At 42.7% G+C, this 23,917-nt stretch overlaps 3 protein-coding genes across 3 annotated transcripts; 1 reads left to right on the top strand and 2 right to left on the bottom strand.

Moving 5' to 3' along the window:
- Window positions 1-252: 252 nt before the first annotated feature.
- On the bottom strand, window positions 253-729 carry LOC111982276 (histone H2B-like). The gene has a single exon (XM_024013826.2). The coding sequence runs from the start codon at window positions 625-627 to the stop codon at window positions 253-255; it is 375 nt and encodes a 124-aa protein (XP_023869594.1). The 5' UTR covers window positions 628-729.
- Window positions 730-1,204: 475 nt separating this feature from the next.
- Window positions 1,205-1,543, bottom strand: LOC111982346 (histone H4-like). Its single transcript, XM_024013906.1, has one exon. It carries the CDS (start codon window positions 1,541-1,543, stop codon window positions 1,205-1,207), a length of 339 nt encoding a protein of 112 aa, XP_023869674.1.
- Window positions 1,544-14,142: 12,599 nt separating this feature from the next.
- On the top strand, window positions 14,143-23,743 carry LOC111982263 (gastrula zinc finger protein XlCGF57.1-like). The gene is made up of 2 exons (XM_024013807.2): window positions 14,143-14,430; window positions 21,763-23,743. The coding sequence occupies exons 1-2, from the start codon at window positions 14,265-14,267 to the stop codon at window positions 23,088-23,090; spliced, it is 1,494 nt and encodes a 497-aa protein (XP_023869575.1). The 5' UTR covers window positions 14,143-14,264; the 3' UTR covers window positions 23,091-23,743.
- Window positions 23,744-23,917: the final 174 nt, after the last annotated feature.

Raw genomic sequence — 23,917 nt, 5'->3', positions numbered from 1 at the left:
TCAGAGAAACGTCTGTCGCTATCTTACATTCGGCAGACAAAGACAGCATGCAAAACCCCCACACTTGAAACGGATACAAAGTAGCCACTCTCCAACTCGGCCCAAAGCGCCGGCCCACAATGGAACAGTCCTACAATGTACAGCCTACCTACATACACATTCATTCGGTTGCGATGGAATTGCTTTTTCACTGACAGGGTGGGTGGCTCTTAAAATATCCTTTGGGTTAGTAGAGCAGTCCAAATGCGCTGCTTACTTGGAGCTGGTGTACTTGGTTATGGCCTTGCTGCCCTCAGACACTGCGTGCTTGGCCAGCTCACCAGGGAGCAGCAGACGCACGGCGGTCAGGATCTCCCTGGAGGTGATGGTAGAACGCTTGTTGTGGTGGGCCAGGCGTGAGGACTCTCCGGCGATACGCTCGAAGATGTCGTTCACGAACGAGTTCATGATTCCCCTGGCCTTGGAGGAGATGCCGGTSTCGGAGTGGACCTGCTTCAKGACTTTGTACACGTAAATGGCGTAGCTCTCCTTCCTGGACTTTYGGCGCTTCTTGCCGCCCTTCCCTGCGGTCTTGGTGATGGCTTTCTTGGAGTCCTTCTTGGGCGCGGACTTTGCTGGCTCCGGCATGATGTTGATGTCTCGTTGCTTCTCAGAAACGAATGAGGGGGTGGAGGGCGCTTACTCGTCTTATGAAGAGGAAGCTAACCAAATTCAGCGGCTGTGGACACACCCCTGCTTTCTCATAGGCCCAGTGGAGCTCTAGCACTCAAAAGAGCCTTCCACTCAGAGGCGGGCTTCCCGAACAAAGACAATTGCGTGCGATGCCTTTCTCTCCCCTCCCCTAACCCTTCTCTATTGCCTACATTCTGGGACGGATGGGGAACTGTGTGTTTCAAAAACTGTGTGTGTGGGGGGGGCACGATTGCTGCTCCAAATAACACTGATCGTAGAATTGCCCACTTTGGCACTGTCACACATAGGCCTCACTCTGTGCGCAATGGCTGCACTGAACAGAGTCCTGTCATTAATACTTCCTGTCCACTCGGAGTGGCTCATGCTTTCCTGCCAAATAGCATACCTAAACAATATTCCAATATCATACCAACCACTATATGGAATTGGCCCTTTTGAAGCGGATGTGGGTGGCTCTTAAAAGAGGCCTTTTGTTTCAAGTCGGGATGTCGAAGTTCCGAAAACAGTGCGTTTAACCGCCGAAACCGTACAGGGTGCGTCCCTGGCATTTCAGAGCGAAGACCACGTCCATGGCGGTAACGGTCTTCCTCTTGGCATGCTCGGTGTAGGTGATGGCGTCACAGATCACGTTCTCCAGGAACACCTTCAGGACACGGCGGGTCTCCTCGTAGATCAGACCGGAGATACACTTCACACCGATAGTGGGCTTGGTGATTCCCTGGATGCTTTCACAGAGAACTTTGCGATGGCGCTTGGCGCCTCCTTTTCCGAGTTCCTTGTCGCCTTTGCCTCTTTGCCTCTTTGACTCTTCCAGGCATAGATTCGTTGCTCTATTTTCCTTTCCCGACATGAATTTACTGTACCTAAAACCAAATGTATTACAATTACAGCTCATAGCTGTACGGGGGGAAATGGAGGGGGGGGCAAAGGAATGCCACCACATATATACACACATTTTTATTTGTATTATGCAAATGTTTATAATTTCTTATTTATTTTTTTTGTGCTCTTTTTATGTTGGAAAATAAACTTTGTGTAATTAAAGTCAGTCTTGCATGATTATGTTTTAGATAGGGGGATATTTTAGGTCAGTTTCAGCATTATGTACATGGGTGTGTCTGTGGCCCAGCTTCCTTCAATGATGGATTATGAGTGGCTCTGTTGATGAACTTCTGTCCAATGATTGACTGTCTATTGTTGATTGATGTGAGTCCGGATATGCTGTGAATGTAGCGATTGCTGATGTATCTTGGTAGTCTGTAAGCCATTTTTATTGCCATGTTTCGGATGATCTGTAGCCGATTCATCTGCTGTGGTGAAGCTGTTATCCAGGCTGGTAGGGCGTATCCAAAGAGAGATCGGATGTAGTTGAGACTTTCAACACTGTCTGAGGTGAAGCTCCGTATTYTCTTCCGCACAGCGTTTTTAAGTGGTTTAGTATTTTTTCRTCCCTCTCTCTCTATGTTCGCTATATGGGTTGTCCMGTGCATGTTCTTCTGGAAGGTGAATCCAAAGAATTTTGCTTMTTTTTCTACTTTCATTGTTTYGCCGTAAAGTCTGAGATCTATGGGTTTCCTGTTTTTTTTGCTGGCGCTTCTTGTAAAGAGGACACATTGAGTCTTTTGTGGGATCAGTTTTACTCGCCACATGTTAAGACCATGTCTCAATCTTTTCAATAGACTGCTGGAGTTTTTTTGCAGCAAGTTGAGGACATTTGGAGCTGGACCAGTAGCAAAGGTCATCGGCAAACTGTGAGACTTGGCCTATGGTGGGTAACAAATGTCTGATATGTATAGTAGAAAAAGTAGTGGGCTTAGGAATGCCCCCTGTGTCAGGGGTAAATGGTGGGGATATTGCTGTGGAGACCTTCACTTTAATTGTACGGTTGTGGAGAAAGCTAGTGATAATGTTTCTGATGGCGAGTGGTAGTTTGAGATTGGCGTCTGCAAGCCGTTGGCACAACCCATTGTGCCACATCTTATCAAATGCTTTTTCTATATCAAAGTAATTTTTTCTTGAAGTTCCGAAGGATGTATCAGACCACCACAAAAACAACTCCCACCACATATCCTCAGTCTCATCAAGCAGAAGAGAAAGGTCCGGAGAGATTTTATAAGAACAAGAGCACCAAACTTGAAAACAGTTAATTGGTTACAGAATCATATCAGATATCAATTCACCCTCCACAAATAGAAACAGACGACTGCCTTTTATCACCAGCTAAATACAGACACTAACCCCCGGACCTTCTGGCAAAAAAAATCAAAGCAATTAACGGAGACAAAACCAATAATATCATACCTGTGCTAAAGTCTCAAGACCAATTCATTGAAGACAACAAAACAAAAGCTATATTATTTAGAAACCACCTACAAAATGTTCATTCTCGTCGCAATTAATCCCTCTATGACAAAGAATGGGAAAAACATTGTCGACAGAGAAATATAGAAAACAGCATATACTTCAAATCTGACACCAGTAGACCATCCCCTCACCCACTTTGTTACTATTGACTATTTCACTGCCGTACTGTGTTCGATCTTGTATAGCCATCTTGTCTCAAGAKGACCACAATGGAAATAAGTCCCAGACTTTATTGTGTGTTATCCTCAATGATTTTATTMATGTGCTTGTATGGCTTTTAAGTTTTATGTGTGCTTGTTTTTTTAAATGGTCRAATTAATAAACTAAACTAAAATTGAAGAAATTAAGACTCATCTGAAAGAAAATGAAAAACAAAGCATCTGGGGAAGACAACATTGACAGCACACTCATCAAGCAAGCACCTGACGAACACCTGCACCTCCTTTCTAACCTCTTCTCCACGTGTCTCACGTACGGCCACGTTCCCCTACCTTGGAAATCTGCAGTTGTCACAATGAGTCACAAACCTGTTAAAGACCCACACAACGTCACACGTTAAAGACCAATCAGCCTCCACAGTCATGTTGGGAAGCTGTTTGAGRGAGCACTCACCCAAAGACTGAGGAGCCACACTGAGGAAATGGGCCTCCTTGGAATCCACCAAGCTGGYKTCAGAARAACAAGATCAGCTACCGATAACATTCTAAGACGCTGTTATCTGTGTCTGGTGGACCTGATTGAGGCCAGTGGCACAGCAAGCGCACACTTTTGCCTGGCCTCTGTTGCAAAGGGGAGTGCACTCGTTCTAGGGAACTAGGGAGGAGCAATAGGGGTTCAGAAAAGAAGAAATGAAATCAACTGACATGCACAGGGAACATACTCAAATAGGCTATGTGGAACACAAGGCCAAACTGTGACAACTGGGGGATCAACATTGTTGTTGCACCTGATTYGACTCTTTGAGAACTTGGTGATTAGTTGACAAGTATGTTGAATCAGGTGTGCCTGTCCAGGGCTACAACACAAATGGGTATTGTTGGGGGTAGGCTACTCTTACCACTGGAGTTGGGAAACACTGAACTAGTATGATTCACCCCACTGCAGTTGCCCCTCACACGTKGAAACCCTCTAATAGRGATAGGCCTAAAGAACTCGAAGAGGTCCCAARTAGAGAGGAGAAAACAAGGTGACTCTCCCACACACAAAATAACAACTCACACACCAAACCTCCATTGGAAAAAATGCCCACTTTTTCATAAATGGATTCTTCATCTTTCCATACACGGGACACCGTCAAATCCAAACGCCGAAGATATAGGCTACAGGGAAACAAATACACATGGGTTGCCATATAGGCAAAGGGGCCCCATCATGTCACCTTGTGGAAGGCCATGTCATCTTGCAGCKGTAKTRTATTGACTGTCMTTAATAACATCATTCTTCTTCTWTCTTCCCTAGACAGGATCCAGCCTRACAGTCAGGGGGCCAAGAGGACCTGAGGTGCCGATAGGAGGGGTGGTGATACCTCTGTAAGCTGAAACGCAGTAAAACATTCCTCAGACACCCACACAATGAACAGATTGTTTTCCTATCCATACAGAGGTGATAGGGATGTGCAAATATTGTATTGTACTTTTCTTTGCTAACCAATAACAAAGTGTCTTATTATGGGAAAAACATTGTCGATATGATGTTGCTCATTTCTGGCCCAGATGACACTATGCCCACAAGATGGCCTCAGATGTAGCATAAAACGACGGCCACAGAAGTAGGGTCCATCTCAACTGTTCATTTCAAAAGGGACAAATGGGACRGACCCATTGACGCCATAAGGGTCCAAGAGCACATACTGGCACTTATCATTCAGTGCAGTCTAACATCTCAGATGTGACTAGCTATAATCTAGCAAATTATTATTGCCATACTGGTCTCTTACCTGTACTTACTGGCTGCCAGCCCTTAGTTTAGTAAAATATATATAAATATAATATAAATAAATAAATAGTACATAGTACATCAAGGAAAAGAGTTTGATTTTTAGGATAAGGGCTGACAAGGTTTTGACTAGGTGGGCTACAGCTAGTGTCATGAAGTGACTTTTTCCTAGCAGGTTAGGAGAATTAGGTTAAGGTTATGAAAAGGGKTAGGGTTACCGAAAATGTCCCTTCTGGTCGTAGCTGTACWCCATCTAGTCACAATCAACTTACAAGTCATCACACAGAGAGCAGACKTGAAGCACAACTGCACTGTCTGGAAGACTGCACCGGACTGAATTGGAATCCCTCAAACAGCACACTAACTACATTCYACTTTATGATGWCACAGTCAGCCCCTCAGAACACTGGCCCCCAACATTCTCAAACACCTTGGATACCAAAGCCAAACATTCTCGAATCACTCGCATGCCCAAATCAACTAGGGAGAAGGCTGCCATGAATTGGATGCTGAAAAGCAAACCTTCACAGAGCAAGATCATAGGACTGGGAGTGAATAATACTCTGTCTGCAGAGGTGTTTGGGGCCTTGTGTTGAACAGCAGGTGAGAGTCTTTCACTAGTTCCCCTCAACTGCTTGCATTCCCCTATTCTCAACAGCCCTGCTCTTCTATAGGCTAGAGTGCAGATACTTCACATGCACAGTACAACAACAAATGACAGAGGGCCTGTTACCACACCCTATAGCCTAGGAAATCTACTTTGACTACAGTGACATTGCTAGTAAGTAGCCTACAGTATAATGGATAGCTCCCCAACTAGAACATGAAGTGGAAATGGAAGGTGGACACACACTGAGGAAAACGCCTACCAACGTCAAATCTAATCCAATCACCCATCAAATCAAATCAAATCCTATTTGCCACATACACGTGTTTAGCAGATGTTATTGCGGGTGTAGTGAAATGCTTGTGTTTCTAGCTCCAACCGTGCAGTAATGTCTAACAAGTAATATCTAACAATTTCACAACAACACACACAAGACACACCAATCTAACAAAGGCAATGGAATTACAATATAYACATGTAYGGGCGAGCAAYGTCAGAGCGGCATAGACTAAGATACAGTACAATAGAGTAGAATACAGTATATACATATGACATGAGTAATGCAAAATATGGAAACATTATTCAAGTGGCTGCTGTTCCATTATGAGTGGCTAGTGATTGCCGAGAAAAAAAACACACACCTTAGTGGAACCCACGTGGCAAGACAGGGAGGAAGACATGCAGAGGGACTAATGAAGAGGACATGAAGAAGGCCGGAATTATCTCGAATTAAGTGAAGAAAAGGGCTCAGGACAGGGTTCAGCCGAGATGCACTGTTGACACCCTATGCCTCATTTAGGAGCTCAAAGGAATAAGTAAACTCATGTAGGGAGGGATTTCACCGCCACCTACTGGACCAGAAGTCATGTGGCCAACACTCTGCTTAAAATCATTAGGAGCTAWAAGGAKTCAGACAACTAACTGGTCAGTCAAGTCATATAGGGAGGGATTTCATTGCCACCTGCTGGATCAGAAGTCATATTGCCAACACTGGCCTTAAATGCATTTAGGAGCTATAAGGAATACGTCTACTCATCATTCTAGCCACGGAGGGAGGCATTTGAGCACCACCTGCTGGATCTGAAGTACTATTCACAATGGCCACAGAGAGCCATCATCGCTCAACTGGTGCCATTTCCCCTAGTATGTGGTAAAAAAATAAAAATAACAACAACAACAGATCAAATAGGCAGTGCTTTCAAAACTCCAAACACATTTTCAAGTAGAGTACACCAAATCATAGTTACTTYTTCACCCAACTTAATCAGTGTTCCATCTACAAATATATGCTGCACATTGCAACACATGTTTTTATAAAGTTATTGCTTTCCACAATGCAATGCTCACATTACTCTTGATATGATATTCTATTTGATTTGTTAAAATGTATTTCACTATTACTTAATCTGACTGCTCTGAAATCCGAATTACTTAACCGTTTGGTGTTGACCTGCACATTTTCAGCTGGTTTTTGTCTACTGCAGATTTGGAACACTACGTCATGACACTACGTATGTTTGTGAAGTATAAAATGAGGGTCACTTCAAATGGTACTACTTGATWAAAAATGGATTGCAACTGTTYTCTCTAACCTAGTGCATTATTTTTCTGTACGCTCTCCTACTGGTATATGGATTGTAAAAAAACGTTTGAGATGMCATTACATTATATATCCTGTATAACTTCTTCTCGAGGACTATATATTACATCAATGCACCTCCACAATCATTTTGTTGCAGTGACTTAAAAAGTGGAGATTCCACAGATGACCAGGGAAAGTGAGGAATAAGTGGCTTCTTGTGAGAATTACAGGGGGGGGGGGTTATATAGATGCTGGGGTCTATTGGATGAGGGGTGTACTGAACTGTGCCTATAGCATGTAAATTCCCTCAAACTTGCCAACTGGGCAGAGGCGGTGGCCATTTCAGCACCACGGTTACTATGAGAATATTTAGTTCCTTGTGAAGTCTATGGGGCAACCAGGACGTACCTGCAATGTTGATAGCAATTCTGTAATTTGTCAAGTAATAATTTGACCGTCGTTGCTGCTGCTTTTGTACTGTTTAATAAGAGCTGTTTTGCAAACCGTTGATGTTTAAATCAATGGATTCCTGCTGTCCTAATACTTTTTCTTTTAAGGGAACTCTGATCTAGTAATCCAAAGGTAAAATGTGAACCTTTGTGACTGGGTCTAAATGTATTTATAGCCCTTTTACATCAGCTGATGTACAAAGTGCTGTACAGAATTCATTCATGTCAAATAACATGGATCTGAGTTCATTCAGCTTAATATGATTCCCATGGCCTTGGAGGAGATGCTGGTGTCATGGTTGGACCTGCTTCAGGACTTTGTACATGTAAATGGCGTAGTTCTCCTTCCTGGACTTTCGGCACTTCTTGCCGCCTTCTCCTGCGGTCTTGGTGACAGCTTTCTTGGAGCCTTCTTGGGCGCGGACTTTGCTGGCTCGGGCATGATATTGATGTCTCGTTGCTTCTCAAATGATGAGGGGGTGGAGGAGCTTACCTGTCTTATCTGTCTTATGAAGGGGAAGCTAAGCAAAGCTAAGCAAAAGCTAAGCTGCTATGGAACACCCTGCTTTCTATCCGCCATTTGCCCAGTGGAGCTCTTGTGCTCAAAAGAGCCTTCCACTCAGAGGCGGGCTTCCGAACAAAGACAATTGTGTGCAAGGTGCCTTCCCCTCCCCTTCTCTATAGCCTACATTCTGTGATAGATGTGGAATTGTGTGTTTCAAAAAGTGTTGTGGGGGCCACGATTGCTGCTCCAAATAACGCTGATCCTAGAATTGCCCTCTTTGACACTGTCACACATAGGCCTCACTCTGTGCGCAATGGCTGCACTGAACAGAGTCCTGTCATTAATACTTCCTGTCCACTCGGAGTGGCTCATGCTTTCCTACCAAATAGCATACCTAAACAATTCCAATAACATACCAACCACTATATGGAATTGGCCCTTTTGAAGCAGATGTGGGTGGTCTTAGAGCTTTTATTTTCAGTTGGGATGTTGAAGTGCCGAAAACAGTGCGTAAAACCGCCGAAACCGTACAGGGTGCGTCCCTGGCGTTTCTGAGCATAGACCACGTCCATGGGCGGTAACGGTCTTCCTCGTGGTATGCTGGGTTTTAGGGGCGGAGTCACGGATTTCTAAAATATAATACTTTAATATATTGAACTGGCTTCTTACCAAGGAGCTGCCTGCTTTTCCTTCAAGACTGTTTTGGACATTGAGGATCTCTTGAACCACACGACCACTGCTGATTCGGGCTGCCCATTTATCAATGGAAGTCATTTTGTAGATTTTCTGGTCTGTCAGATTCAATGTGTGCTCAAAGCATCCTATTTTTAGGATGTGTAGCCTCTTGATGGCAACATCCATAATGCCAGCATTATAAACAGTCACAGCTACAATCTTTGCTCAGCTCTATCTAAACTCTTCCAGAATGTCTGAGATCTCCTGCCACTACTTCGCCGTTTGCCAGAGGCTGGTCCACCCGTCTGTTGTGATGGCCAGCTTTGGCCGTCCTTCAGCTCAGTGATCACATTGGCCTTTTCTACACCTACCAGGTAGGATTAATGTGTCACTGATGTAATTGCTTGGGGGAGAGATTTATTTGGGGGTGAGTGCCTTGCTCATCTCCCTACAGTAAAAATATGTGTTGAATTATCATTATTGTGTTGTGTATTGTGGAGTGATGGGACTAACATACAACCCTTTTTATACTACTATATCTAAAAATTAGTACAACTCAATAAATACTGACAGACTGGTTACCTAAAGCCCTTGAATCCACTGTTGCAAAGGGGTGTAGGCCTTTTCACTATGAACTTGGTCACGGCTAGGTGGCATCTATTCACCCTCTCAGTCATCCTCCACTAGCTGCCAGTGTGAAGGGGCTTTGGCTTGTCTGGCTTGGACCAGCGCTATTAGAGGGAGGCGTGGGTTGGTTCATTGTAGCTGCAACTTTGACAAAAAAGTTGCAAATCTTTAAATGGGTGATTGAATTTATGAACGCACCATAGCTAAAACAATCAGCTGGTTAATGGTTACTTTGATCATGAACCCATGTTCACATATATTTAGTTAACTCTGTGTGGCTCTAGGCTCCTGCATACATACCTAACGTAGATCGGGCAATGAGAGTGAACTTGAGCTATGCAGCCAACTGCATTTCTCTGCCTGTACATGAAGCACTTTCGATAGATGTTTGGACAGATTGCTCGTGTTCCACCCTTACAAGCAAAAGTGTTGTTGGCACTTGTGGCAACGAGCATTGTCAGCATCGACTCTGGTGACGTGTAACCACACTTTTGAACGTTTAGTTCTCTCCGCCATCTCACTAATTAAGAGCAGGGTCTTTCGTTGTGTGTGTGTGTGTGTGTGTGCTGTAGCATGTGAGGACACAGGAGACGAGAGATCTCTCTTCTGGCTTGGGAATAGCTAATGATCATAGACGAATGTCTTAATTTATTGCAAATTAGAAACGATTGGTGAGATAAAAATGTGCAAGATAACGTTAGGTAGCTAATTATAGGACATATTTATTAATTTCTTCCCAGTACTGAAAGCAGAACCGATAACGTCGGAGCTTATCGATACTACGGTCTTTCATAATTTAGCCCGGGGGCCGTTTTAATACCGGGTTTCGGTACCCATCCCTACTCCATTCTCCTTGCTTCCTGTTTACAAAGATGCGCAAAATACTGAGGTGGTCGGAGGAAGCAGATGCTACAAGACTGTTTTGGCTAGTACAGACTGGATATTGTGCGGGATTCATCCGATTGCATTTAAGAGTTTACACAAACAGTCAGGGCTCCATCAATAAGTGCATAGATGAGTCGTCCACAGTGACGATAAGAACGTATCCAAGCCAAAAACCATGGTTTTACAGGAATATCCGTCTAAAGGCTAGAGCAAGGGTGCCCAGACTTTAGTTAGATAGGATCTACTTTTTCCACCCTCTTCCTTAAGCGGGTTCCTCCCCCGCCCTCCCTAGCCAATATTAATAACATTCACCTTATTGATTGGATGATTTGCACTGCATGCTGTCAGCAAGCTTTGTATAGTCTGGGTTGAGCTACTATTGCTATCTTCAAGCAGGTGTCCAGGTGATCATCTGTTAGAGTGGACCGGTATTTTTTTGACTTGATGATTTCATGTCTGAAAATAGATCCAAAAACGCTGTCAAGTACATGGCAACTTTTCTCATGTTTGGATATTTTTCCCTCATGATAAGGTTCCGAAAGTGTTCCCCTGATGCCCTCAATTTGATTTGGAGTCGCTTTGCAGAGTCAAAATTACTCTCGGCGGCTGATGCCGTCAGTGAAAAATTTATGCTATTTCTTTTGCATTTTCGTCAACATCAACTTCCACACCAAACATAAAGCACATAAAATGTTGCCACAGGTTCCAAGATCGCAAAGTCTTGAAAGCGTCGGTCAAAGTCTGCGATAATGTTCAACGTATCGACCACAGTCACAAAGTGCTAGTGCTTTTCCCTGACTTTCAAGCTCTGACATATTTTTGAAATTCCTCAGTTCATGTCACTGCGATTGTGAGGACAGCAATTTCAATTTTTGTTTAAAAGCTGTCACAAAGCTAATAATTTAAACAATATTTGTGTATTTTCCTTGCAGCTCAAAATTAAGCTCATTCAGCCGAACAGTTACATTGGTCAAAAAAGCTAAATTTAACAGCCACACTTTGTCTTGCAACTGCTCATATTCTGCATCTTTTGAGACCAGAAACTCCTCGATTTCAAATAACAGATCCCTAAATTTCTGCAGGAATTTACCTCTACTAAGCCACCTTACATCTGTGTGTTGCGTGTCTGTCGACACGTCAAATTRAAGTGAAAAGAACACTTACTCATTTATGTACTTTAGGTGCTCCCTCAAATCCTCATCCATCATTTCACAGCGCCACAGGTTCCAGGATCACCTGGACACCTTTCAATATGGGACARGGACATGRATGCATACAAGAAAGCCTGCTACGACCTCCGACGAGACATCAAAAGGACAATATAGGAGGATGGTGGAATCCTATTACACCGTGGAATACTATTACATAACACCATCATCCCAGACACTGTAGACCCACTCCAATTCGCATACCTCCCCAACAGATCCCCAGATGATGCAATCTAACAAAATCGCAATTTAATCCATTTTAAATTCAGGCTTTAACACAACAAAATGCTTTTAAATAGCAACTTTTTAACTGTGTCCAGCAAAACTCCACCAATCAGGCATTTMTGTTAGAGTGGCCGAACGGAAGCCAATCTTCAGTAAAAGGCACATGACAGCCCGTTTGGAGTTTGCCAAAAGGCACCTAAAGAAACAAGATTCTCTGGTCTAATGAAATCAAGATTGAACTCTTTGGCCTGAATGCCAAGCATCACGTCTGGAGGAAACATGGCACTATCCCTACGTTGAAGCATGGATGTGGCAGCATCGTGCTGTGGAGGTGTTTTTCAGTGGCAGGGACTGGGAGACTAGTCAGGATCGATGGAAAGATGAACGGAGCAAAGTACAGAGAGATCATTGATGAAAACTTGCTCAGGACCTGAGGTGAAGGTTCACCTTCCAACAGGACAACAACCCTAAGCACACAGCCAAGACAATGCAGGAATGGCTTTGGGATAAGTCTCTGAATGCCCTTGAGTAGCCCAGCCAGAGCYTGGACTTGAACCCGATCTAACATCTCTGGAGAGACCTGAAAATAGCTGTGCAGCAACGCTCCCCATCGAACCTGACAGAGCTTGAGAGGATCTGCAGAGAAGAATGGGAGAAACTCCTCAAATATAGGTGTGCCAACCTTGTAGCGTCATACTCAAGAAGACTTAATGCTGTAATCGGTGCCAAAGGTGCTTCAACAAAGCAAAGGGTCTGAATACTTATATAAATGGGATATTTCAGGTTTTTATTTTTATAAATTAGCGAACATTTATAAAAACCTGTTTCTGCTTTGTCATTATGAGGTATTGTGTGTAGATTGATGAGGGGGAAAAACAATTTAATCAATTTTAGAATAAGGGTGTAATGTAACAAAATGTGGAAAAAAATGTCACGTGGTCTGAATAATTTCCGAAGGCACTCTGTTAGGGGCCTTGCCTTCACCTACATAACTCAGCCGGGCCCGGTACTGAGAAATGGGAGCCATGATGGTAAGGGTTGGCTAATCACTGTGGGAGATAAGGTGGACCACAGCTTACTGGCCTCGTCCTGACAGTGTGTGTTCACTAGTTGAGTTCAAGTGGTTGAATTRCCATCCCCAGCCTCTTTGTAGGCTCTGTGGTAAGGTACTCCTCAAACATCATGTAGCACCCACCTGAGAGATGCCGGATAGGGCGCCAAAGGGTCGCTGCACCTCAGTTACAGGAAAAGTCCATCTTGGAGTAACCACTCGGGAGATCTGTGCCATTTCCAAGCCAATTCTTCTGTTCTTGTTAAAATAAAAACAATAGCTAACTAGCTAGTTAACTAGCCTCTTAGTTGTCTTAGCAAACCAACTGACTAGCCAGTCTATGATCTTATGATAACCACTGTTTGCCTGCATTTAATTAGTTATCGTTTTCCTTTACTACTGGTCTGGCTGCTTTGTACATTAGTAAACCCAATCCAACTGGCGGCGCTGTTGCACATTTCCGGGTGCGCCAGCCGCTGTTAAACACAAAAGAAGAAGAAAACCACAAAACTAGATTTAGTTTAGAAGAAGAGAATGGCCAAGGAGAATTTTTTTTAAATTGCCCTTACAAAAAAAGTCCCGCAGGAAAACAATCCTGCAGATAGTCGTCAAATAAATCTTGCAGTATTTTTTCCTGCAGGAATTGGCCCCAAAATACAGTGGGATATYCTGTAGGTAAGATTCCTGTAGGTAATTCCACAAGATTTTCAGGGCCATTTTCCTCTGGACAACCTGCAGGATCCCTTCCTCATCCTTCAGAGAGAATTTCCTGTATGATAATCTACTTTCTTTCAAAGGAATGGACAGAAAGCACAAGATATCAGATTGCATGGCAATTGTATTATTCAATGCAGCAACAGAGGATGTGTTTGATTATCCATTTCACTTGCACTGCATAAAAGATGATTCCTAGGAGAAAGAAAATATGAGTTTTTTTATAAATATGGTAAAAGCATATGTTGTAACGAGTGAGTAATGGTGACATCACATGAACAGTTTATGTGTATTTGTGTTAAGAGAAACGGTTGTCTGCCAAGGTAAACTTGTTAATAGTTGATTGCCTGGTACAYGAACAACATCTGGGAGTATGCATGTGTGTTACTGTCCTGTGCAGTCCCACCCACTCAGGCCCCAGAGACTGAGCAGGGTAATTTGAGTTTGCGAATGACTGAAGGAATGGGAATGGGAATGTATATATTTTTTATTAATACTTTTKGGGGAGTTTGTGTGGATTCATCTTAATTTTCCCTTCCCCTATGGAGTTTGTTTTGTAAATGTTTCACCCCCGTCCATTTGGTGGCGACAATACGCCTTTTGCGTGTAATTCGCCATGAAACCCAAAGAAGAAAGAGGAAGTAGATTTGGAGACTAATTTGTTTTGGTTATGAACATTCCTTGCGGATTCAATACCTACTGACTGGACGGAATAGGCCGACTACCCACCTCACTCAGTCGAAAATGTCTAAACTACAGTCGTTTCGTGTGTTTTTAAATGAGCGTTTAACGGCGGCTGCCCTGGAGATTTTCGTGGCAGTTGAGAAAACGGTGGCAGAGTACAAGGAGGAGAATGATCGGCTACGGAGACTGCTGCGGATCACACCGAAGATAAAACTAAGTAGAATTGGTTAGTATGTAGCTAGTAGATATCTACCAGGGGATCTAGGGTTATGTAATTATGTAATGGATAAACGCCCGACAAATTTTCCCCAAGCTGGTAATGTACAGAACTCAGGCCTTTATCCCGCTTATATACCACAGTTGCCAAATAAAACAAWACTAAAGTACACTTACCAGGGGAAAAAATSAATATTTTTTTTACAAGATGAATACTTTAATCTTTTGGTTGCTAGACGCGACCCAGTCGTTCGTTTAGTTCGATATTCATGGACGCTGCCCAGTTCGTTCTATAGCTAGCAAGGCAACGTTCTTGCCCCTTGCTTGCTAGCTAGCCAACTAGCTACGGCTAATACAGTCACGCCCTCTGCAGACAGTAGCTACATTTGCGTGTGTTTAAGCTGCTTTCTATTGACATTAATTTGGATACATCCATACCAACTAGCGGATGTTGCCCGATGTTTCCTTGCATAGCTAGAATAGTTTGCTTTGTCAGGGCTGCCAACTTTTGAAAAAAGCTTGAGATTTGCGATGTGAATTTCTTTGCCCCCTGGCACAACCCCTAGGCGGGGGACTGGGGAATATATTTAAAGCGAATTTCCTGCCATTCTACGTATTTTGACACAGGCCTAAACTATGACCAGGGTGGGCAATAAAAACCATAGGTCAGGTGTATTCAGGGTGCTTTGAACATTTAAATGAACACTCGAACTTCGACGACTTTGTTACTTGTAGATTTTTKGGGGGGTGAAATTGACACTTTTAGGTTCACAATCTGTTCAACACAATTATTTGTATAGTTACAAATCAGGTCACCTTACAAAACTTCCCTGCTAAAACACACTGTAGATCTGTCTGCTGCTTTTAAGTTGTCACAGCCTAAATGACAATCACCAAATGAGGGGACTAATGTGATTACATCGACTTTTGTACATGCTGTCAAAAGGCTGCATTCTGCAATAAGGATGGGAGTACCAGCAACCTAATTTAGTTGACAACATTGTACATGCTCCTTTTAGTTAAATAAATTCAGCGGAGAACATTCTCTCTCTCCATTCAGCTCCACTCTAATCTTGAGGTGTGTTTCTTTAAAACATGCATCCAATCCTGTTGATCCCTTTCATAACTATAGAAAAAAGAATGTTAACCTTCATTTAACTAGGCAAGTCAGTAAGGAACAAATTCTTATTTACAATGACAGTCTAGGAACAGTGGGTTTACTGCCTTGTTCAGGGACAGAACAACAGATTTACACCTTGTCAGCTCTGGAATTCGATCTAGCAACTTTTCGGTTACTGGCCCAATGCTCTAACCACTAGGCACCTGCCGCCCCTAGACCAATGAAATGCTTCAATGTGCCACGGGTTCAAAGTGCCGTGGCAAGACAGGCCAATTAGAGGTTTCGCTCGTGATGTTAAGTTGCCGGCGCAGATGAGATCGCATGCTCCGATTTCAAAACTATTTGGAGCACAGTTGAAAATTGTGTTTCTATTTAATCTTCAGGTATCCTAAAATGTAAATAAACTATAATATTTCATACGGAAAGAAGTATGTTCAATAGAAAAGTAAAATTAGTAAGCGCGCAGTCTATTGGCGTGCTCTTCACCGCGTGCCAACAATGATTTTGAACCAGGAGTCTTTGTACAAAAACGTAAATTTCTTGCTCATTTTGAAGATACAAGCCTAAGACAATGAACAAAGACTGTTGGCATCTAGTGTAAGCCATGGAATTGCAATCTGGGAGCTGGAATTACATAGAACCCATAGCTTTCCATTATAAGAGCCTGGGAGCTCAAAAAAAAAATGTTTTTGGAAATTCGCCTGCCATATCAATTGTGTTCTAGTCTCAGACATTATTTTAACATTTCTAGAAACTTCAAAGTGTTTTCTATCCAATACTACCAATTATATGCATATCCTGGCTTCTGGGCCTGAGCAACAGGCAGTTTACTTTGGGCACATCAGTCATGCGGAAATTCAGGAAAATAGACCCTAGCTCTTTAATTTACTTTACCAGATGCCTTTTATGAAGATTTGTCATAAGAAAATGAAAACGCAATCGAAAATCTTCAAAAAAGGCATTTGATAGACGTAAATTCATCCATAAAAATAAATATAATTTGATCTTAAATGACCTCTGCGCGTTTTCATGAATTTCKTTATCTTGCAGCCAATTCACAACAATATGGGAAAGGATATGGAAGTGAAACAGAAGGGTCATCACTTTCACCAAAGATTTGCGATTATATTGACAAGATGGTCGGCTAACCGCTCTAACAATGGAAATGCATGTCCGCAAAAGGCAGGCGGCGAGGTCAGGTGGAAACATTCTAGCCAATGAGAGGCCAGATATGCGTGTGAACAACAGGTGCAACTCCGATATAAAATATTTTTGCGCAAAGTTGCTGGAATGTCACGTGCATTACACTTATATCAGTACATGCGTAACAACCTATAAGCATTATGAAACTTATATTCGATCAAATATTATCTTGACCAAATTTGACACTCTTGGTCTGCTTAACGCTTGATTTCGCACAGATAGATTTTGGGCGGAGTCGAACCCTCTCACTTCGCCTCTACATCTCTGCTCGTATAGCTGTCGCAAAAAAATTGGTTAATGCTAGTGTTTCCCTGGTCAGACGTTGCTGATGCATGTCAGATGCCTGGATAGGTATTTTACGTATCAGCACTGGCAATCTACTCCAATATAAGAATACTGTGGTTTGAGGGTGCCAGAGCGCAGAATAATTGAGGAATATATGAACGACCTAGTACCCAGTTATGACAGGTGTCAGTAAACATCGGCAAAAAAAACGTAATTAAATTGTTGCCAGTGTAACGCAGTTAAGAATGTGCCGTAAGCTCACTCCACAGCCAGCTTGAAATATCCTGGATGGAGCCATCCAATAGATACCTTTTTGTGTGGCTCAACCCGTCGCAACATTGTCAAGTTTCATAGTTACCCACTAACCCTCTTGATAACATGAAAACACTCTAACCAGATCTGCTAGGACGAGTAAAATGGTCAGAGTGAGGTATTCTCTTATTTGTGCCTGGAAGTAGCTGTTAGCTTGGGTGTTTGACTGACGTTTTGAGGTACGGACGCTCGGATCAATCCTACTCCTCAGCCAGAGGTTCCAGTGTGCACTCTGAGACCGAAACGCTCTGAATTTACGAACGGACAATCTGACCACGCTCTGAATTTACTGATKGCCCAGAACACACTCTGAACACACTCTGACACTCGAGAGTGAATTTACGAATAGAGCACCCTATATGTTATAGCAATCTGCTGCCCTATGACACAGTCAAAGCTGGTCACGCAACCATTGGTTGATGCATGCAATGTCTGAGCAAGGGAACACAACCGAAGATGTCTATACTGTCTCTGGCTGGTGGTGGCTCAAAAGTTGATGAATAAATAAGTTGAGGGTGTGACGAGGGCTTGATCACTCACTGGCCAATCAACGTTCTCCTTGGCTTAGTACTGCATGCTGTTGTCTCAAGTTGTGTAGGTTTTTGATGGTCTTTGCGTTATCATCCACTCCAATTCGGCTGGAGGGCACAGAATATTCTCTTCATAGCCCATTGTAAATTGATAGCGTTTATTACATAGCATGCAGTAACGAATAATAGCAACAGTTAAATGAATCCAGTTTTGCTTAATATGTTTGTCATGTTTGCAGTCTACAATGTTCTATTTGGCTWMAACATGTAGGCCTAAATGCTTTTGCACATCACATTTGCACTCTAGAAATTTGGCACTGTTGGGTTGTAATTTGAAATACTTGCTACACCAGAAGTTAATGTTTATATATAGGAGGAATGTATATGTTGGGGTCAATTAAGGGTGGATATGAGYCATGGGCTTGGAGAGTGCCTTTTCCCTTACTTAGAAATCACATGGTTGTGGTCACTGATAAGGGTGGATAGCGAGGAATGGCAGCAGAGGTCAGGTCACATGAAGGGACAAGGAACAGTTTATTACCCACGTCCTGCTTGGCAACAAAGATGTCATGTTTAGAGAAAAGTTGATAAAAATGTATACCTTAAGGTGGGTATAAATACTGCTGCTGGTGGGAGCATGTCTTTGTCTGATCAGCTGTGTGACCCAGTGGGTGAATAAACTTGGTTTAAGCTTTACTAATCGTCTGAGTTTTTACTCCGTTTATTTAGAACCTAACAGCACGTTTTCAATAGCAAAGATCTATTTGCCGTTGATATGGAATTATAGGACTGAATMATTTAAATAAGTTTGGAGGAGTGCTTATTTTGTAATCAGACAAGACTCACTCTTTGAAAATGGGATGGATACTTGAACAAGCAAAATGATGTATGCAGGTAACTATGTGATTTATGCAAAAACCTCATATTTCAAGGCATTCTTACGAGTACACCATTTAAAAACCTTCCATTGATGGGCTACTTGGCTAATGCATGGCCAGGATAAAAGACACTGRTGCATTGCTGTTAAACCAGACTTCATTATAGTATTCTAAAATTGATTAAGTCATTTTTTCCCCTCATCAATCTACAGTGGGGCAAAAAAGTATTTAGTCAGCCACCAATTGTGCAAGTTCTCCCACTTAAAAAGATGAGAGAGGCCTGTAATTTTCATCATAGGTACACTTCAACTATGACAGACAAAATGAGGGGGAAAAATCCAGAAAATCACATTTGTAGGATTTTTTATGAATTTATTTGCAAATTATGGTGGAAAATAAGTATTTGGTCACCTACAAACAAGCAAGATTTCTGGCTCTCCACGGACCTGTAACTTCTTCTTTAAGAGGCTCCTCTGTCCTCCACTCGTTACCTGTATTAATGGCACCTGTTTGAACTTGTTATCAGTATAAAAGACACCTGTCCACAACCTCAAACAGTCCCACTCCAAACTCCACTATGGCCAAGACCAAAGAGCTGTCAAAGGACACCAGAAACAAAATTGTAGACCTGCACCAGGCTGGGAAGACTGAATCTGCAATAGGTAAGCAGCTTGGTTTGAAGAAATCAACTGTGGGAGCAATTATTAGGAAATGGAAGACATACAAGACACTGATAATCTCCCTCGATCTGGGGCTCCACGCAAGATCTCACCCCGTGGGGTCAAAATGATCACAAGAACGGTGAAGCAAAAATCCCAAACCACACGGGGGACCTAGTGAATGACCTGCAGAGAGCTGGGACCAAAGTAACAAAGCCTACCATCAGTAACACACTACGCCGCCAGGGACTCAAATCCTGCAGTGCCAGACGTGTCCCCTGCTTAAGCCATACATGTCCAGGCCCGTCTGAAGTTTGCTAGAGAGCATTTGGATGATCCAGAAGAAGATTGGAGAAATGTCATATGGTCAGATGCTGTCAATAACTTTTGGTAAAAACTCAACTCGTCGTGTTTGGAGGACAAAGAATGCTGAGTTGCATCCAAAGAACACCAACCTACTGTGAAGCAGGGGGTGGAAACATCATGCTTGGGGCTGTTTTTCTGCAAAGGGACCAGGACGACTGATCCGTGTAAAGGAAAGAATGGGCCATGTATCGTGAGATTTTGAGTAAAACCTCCTTCCATCAGCAAGGGCATTGAAGATAAAATGTGGCTGGGTCTTTCAGCATGACAATGATCCCAAACACACCGCCCGGGCAACGAAGGAGTGTCTTCGTAAGAAGCATTAAGGTCCTGGAGTGGCCTAGCCAGTCTCCAGATCTCAACCCCGTAGAAATCTTTGGAGGGAGTTGAAAGTCTGTGTCCCAGCAACAGCCCCAAAACATCACTGCTCTAGAGGAGATCTGCATGGAGGAATGGGCCAAAATACCGGCAACAGTGTGTGAACCTTGTGAAGACTTACAGAAAACGTTTGACCTCTGTCATTGCCAACAAAGGGTATATAACAAAGTATTGAGATAAACTTTTGTTATTGACCAAATACTTATTTTTCACCATCATTTGCAAATAAATTCATTAAAAAATCCTACAATGTGATTTTCTGGATTTTTTTCTCATTTGTCTGTCATAGTTGAAGTGTACCTATGATGAAAATTACAGGCCTCTCATCTTTAAGTGAGAACTTGCACAATTGGTGGCTGACTAAATACTTTTTTTGCCCCACTGATACACAATACCCCATAATGACAAAGAAAAAACAGGTTTTTAGAAATTGTAGCAAATGGAAACATAAGTATTCAGACCCTTGACTCAGTACTTTGTTGAAGCACCTTTGGCAGCGACTACAACCTCRAGTCTTCTTGGGTATGACGCTACAAACTTGGCACACCTGTATTTGGGGAGTTTCTCCTATTCTTCTCTGTAGATCCTCTCAAGCTCTGTCAGGTTGGATGGGGAGCGTTGCTGCACAGCTATTTTCAGGTCTCTCCAGAGATGTTAGAGCAGGTTTAAGTCYGGGCTCTGGCTGGGCCACTCAAGGACATTTAGAGACATGTCCTGAAGCCACTCCTGCATTKTCTTGGCTGTGTGATTAGGGTCTTTTTCCTGTTGGAAGGTGAACCTTCGCCCCCAGTCTGAGGTCCTGAGCGCTCTGGAGCAGATTTTCATCAAGGATCTCTCTGTACTTCGCTCCATTCATCTTTCCCTCGATCCTGACTAGGAAGASTCTTGGTGCTTCCAAACTTCCAGTTAAGAATGATGGAGGCCACTGTGTTCTTGGGGACMTTCAATGCTGCAGACATTTTTTGGTACCCTTCCCCAGATCTGTGCCTCGACACAATCCTGTCTCGGAGCTCTACGGATAATTCCTTCGACCTCATRACTTTGTTTTTGCTCTGACATGCACCTTATATAGACAGGAGTGTGCCTTTCCAAATCATGTCCAATCAATTGAAATTACCACAGATGGACWCTAAATTTTAGAAACATCAAGGATAATCAATAGAAACAGGATGCACCYGAGCTCAATTTCGAGTCTCATAGTCAAGGGTCTGAATACTTATGTAAATAAGGTATGTTTTTTTATTTTGAATACATTTGCWAAAATTTCTAAAAACCTGTTTTCGCTTTGTCATTATGGGGTATTGTGTATAGATTGAGGAAACATTCATTTGATACATTTTAGAATAAGGCTGTAACGTAACAAAATGTGGAAAAAGTGAAGGGGTCTGAATACTTTCCGAATACAAGTATCTTGTGATAGTGGACTTTTGAAGTTGCTTTGAGACATGATTTGGGGGTACGTGTAAGACTAAGAAGAGATGCAAAGAAGTAATTGAAAATGGATTCAAGTTTTTTTTTTTTTGAATTTCTGTTTACTTCCTGAATTTACTGACTTCAATTCAAATTGACCCCAATTTGTATAGATAATATCTGCTCCTTTCTCCTTCCCTCCAGACTCCCTGCAGCTCTCGCTTGCTGTCTCTGAAGAGGTTCCCTTTGAGCAGCAGCACTGTGAGCAGGAGTGGAGCACAAGACTGGGGCAGGAGGATCCAGAGCCCACACAGATTAAAGAGGAACAGGAGGAAGTCTGTACCAGTCAGGAGAAAGAGACGCTTCAAGGGATGGAGGCTGATATCATAGAGTTCAAATTCACTCCTTGTGTGAAAAGTGAATGTGATCAGGAGGACACACTTCAGTCCTTGACTCTTCCCCAAACCCAAACTGTGGAGAACAGAGATAGTGACTCTAAACTAGTGGATCTCAAACCTTTTGGCAATGTGACTCAACCAAATAATCAAAACAATGACTCCAGCCACACCACGTCTATAAAAACTCAACGCTGCCGTGACTGTGGTGAAACATTTGCTTTGAAAGCTGACCTGCAGAGGCATTTGACTCTCACTAAGATGAGACCCAAGGAATGCAGATTCTGCAAAAAACACTACAACTCCACCTGTAAACTGAAGGCCCATGTCCGACTCTGTCACGTGGATAAACCCTGCTCCATTTGTGGCAAGACCTTCAAATACAAAGGGGTTCTGTCCAGGCACATGAGGACTCATACAGGAGAGACAGGAGAGAAACCATTTAGTTGTGGTGACTGCGGGAAAAGCTTCAAACGCAAGCAGCATCTAACCAACCATGTACGGACTCACACAGGAGAAAAACCATTCAGCTGTGGAGACTGTGGTAAAAGCTTCATTCAGAAGGGACATCTAACCGAACATATTCGAACCCATACAGGAGAGAAACCATTTAGCTGTGATGACTGTGGGAAAAAAAGCTTTAATCAGAAGTGGCTCCTAACCGAACATATACGGACTCATACAGGGGAGAAACCATTTAACTGTAGTGACTGCGGGAAAAGCTTTAGTTACAAGGGGGACTTAAGGAGGCATATGCTGACTCACACAGGAGAGAAACCATTTAGCTGTGGTGACTGCGGAAGATGTTTCAATCATAAGGGGCACCTAAGGAAGCATATATTGACTCACACAGGAGTGAAACCATTTAGCTGTGGTGACTGTGGGAAAAGCTTCAATCAGAAGGCAGCCCTAAAGACACACATACTGACTCACACAGGAGTGAAACCATTTAGCTGTGGTGATTGCGGGAAAAGCTTCTATCAGAAGGGACACCTGAATGAACATATTCGGACTCACACAGGAGAGAAACAACATGTCTGCTCAGTATGTGGTAAAGGATTCACTCAGAAGGCTCATCTGGTGAGGCATATAAATAACGTCCACAAAGAAAGGAAACAGGACGAAAACAGGAAATAAGAAAGAAATTAGGAGAAAGATCTTTTGTCAGATTAAAAAGGCAGTATGTGGACAGGACAACACTCCTAGGAAAACACAAAGAAAAGCAAAATAAGTGTGGGTCATTCATGCTGTAGGTTTCAGATAAATAGAGGAATGATATTTTGTCGGCCTACAATTGGGGTAAGGGTAGCGACCATAGTGCCACCACTACCAACCTTGTTAGCCTAATGGTTTTGGACCTCTGGTGTAATATTTGAGGGGTTTGACTGATAGTCGCAGGAACTGAGTTTGAGTCCTGGTATTTTTTACCATGTCATTCTTAATCCAGAGGTCTTTGGTGGCTCAGATTGCTTATCTAGCTAAATATATTGTTCTGAACTGTTTGATTTGTCTTCCTAATCATGTTTCTTTAACTTTAAATATATATTATTTATAACCACAGTAAGGAAAGGTGATAGATAGCCTATGGATATTTTGCTCTGAACTTGCCACCCGAAGCAATTTTGGTCAGGGACCATATTTTAGTCCTGTTTTAGGCCTCTCAAATATGTACAAATACATCATACAACGGAGCATATGTATTCCATTCTCTGTATAGTGAACAGAAGATTGCTGTTCAAGGTCATGTATATTAAAATGTAGAGGAAAATAAAGTGCTTGCTAAATGCTGATGGAGTGCTGAACTGCCGAATAGAGATACCCTGTTAATTCTATCCATCATTTTTAGTGAGCCTAAAACACGATTTACTCTAAAAGCATTTGTCTAATTCAATTTGTGCAATCAAAATGTTTTACTCTTAACTATTATCCATGAGTGCTGTAGCTATGCAAAGGTATTCCTGTGT

The sequence above is a fragment of the Salvelinus sp. IW2-2015 genome, linkage group LG21 (genome assembly GCF_002910315.2).
Source record: "Salvelinus sp. IW2-2015 linkage group LG21, ASM291031v2, whole genome shotgun sequence".
NCBI lineage: Eukaryota > Metazoa > Chordata > Actinopteri > Salmoniformes > Salmonidae > Salvelinus > Salvelinus sp. IW2-2015.
The sequence above is the reverse complement of the archived record's forward strand: the minus strand, read 5'-3'. Positions and strand labels throughout refer to the sequence as shown.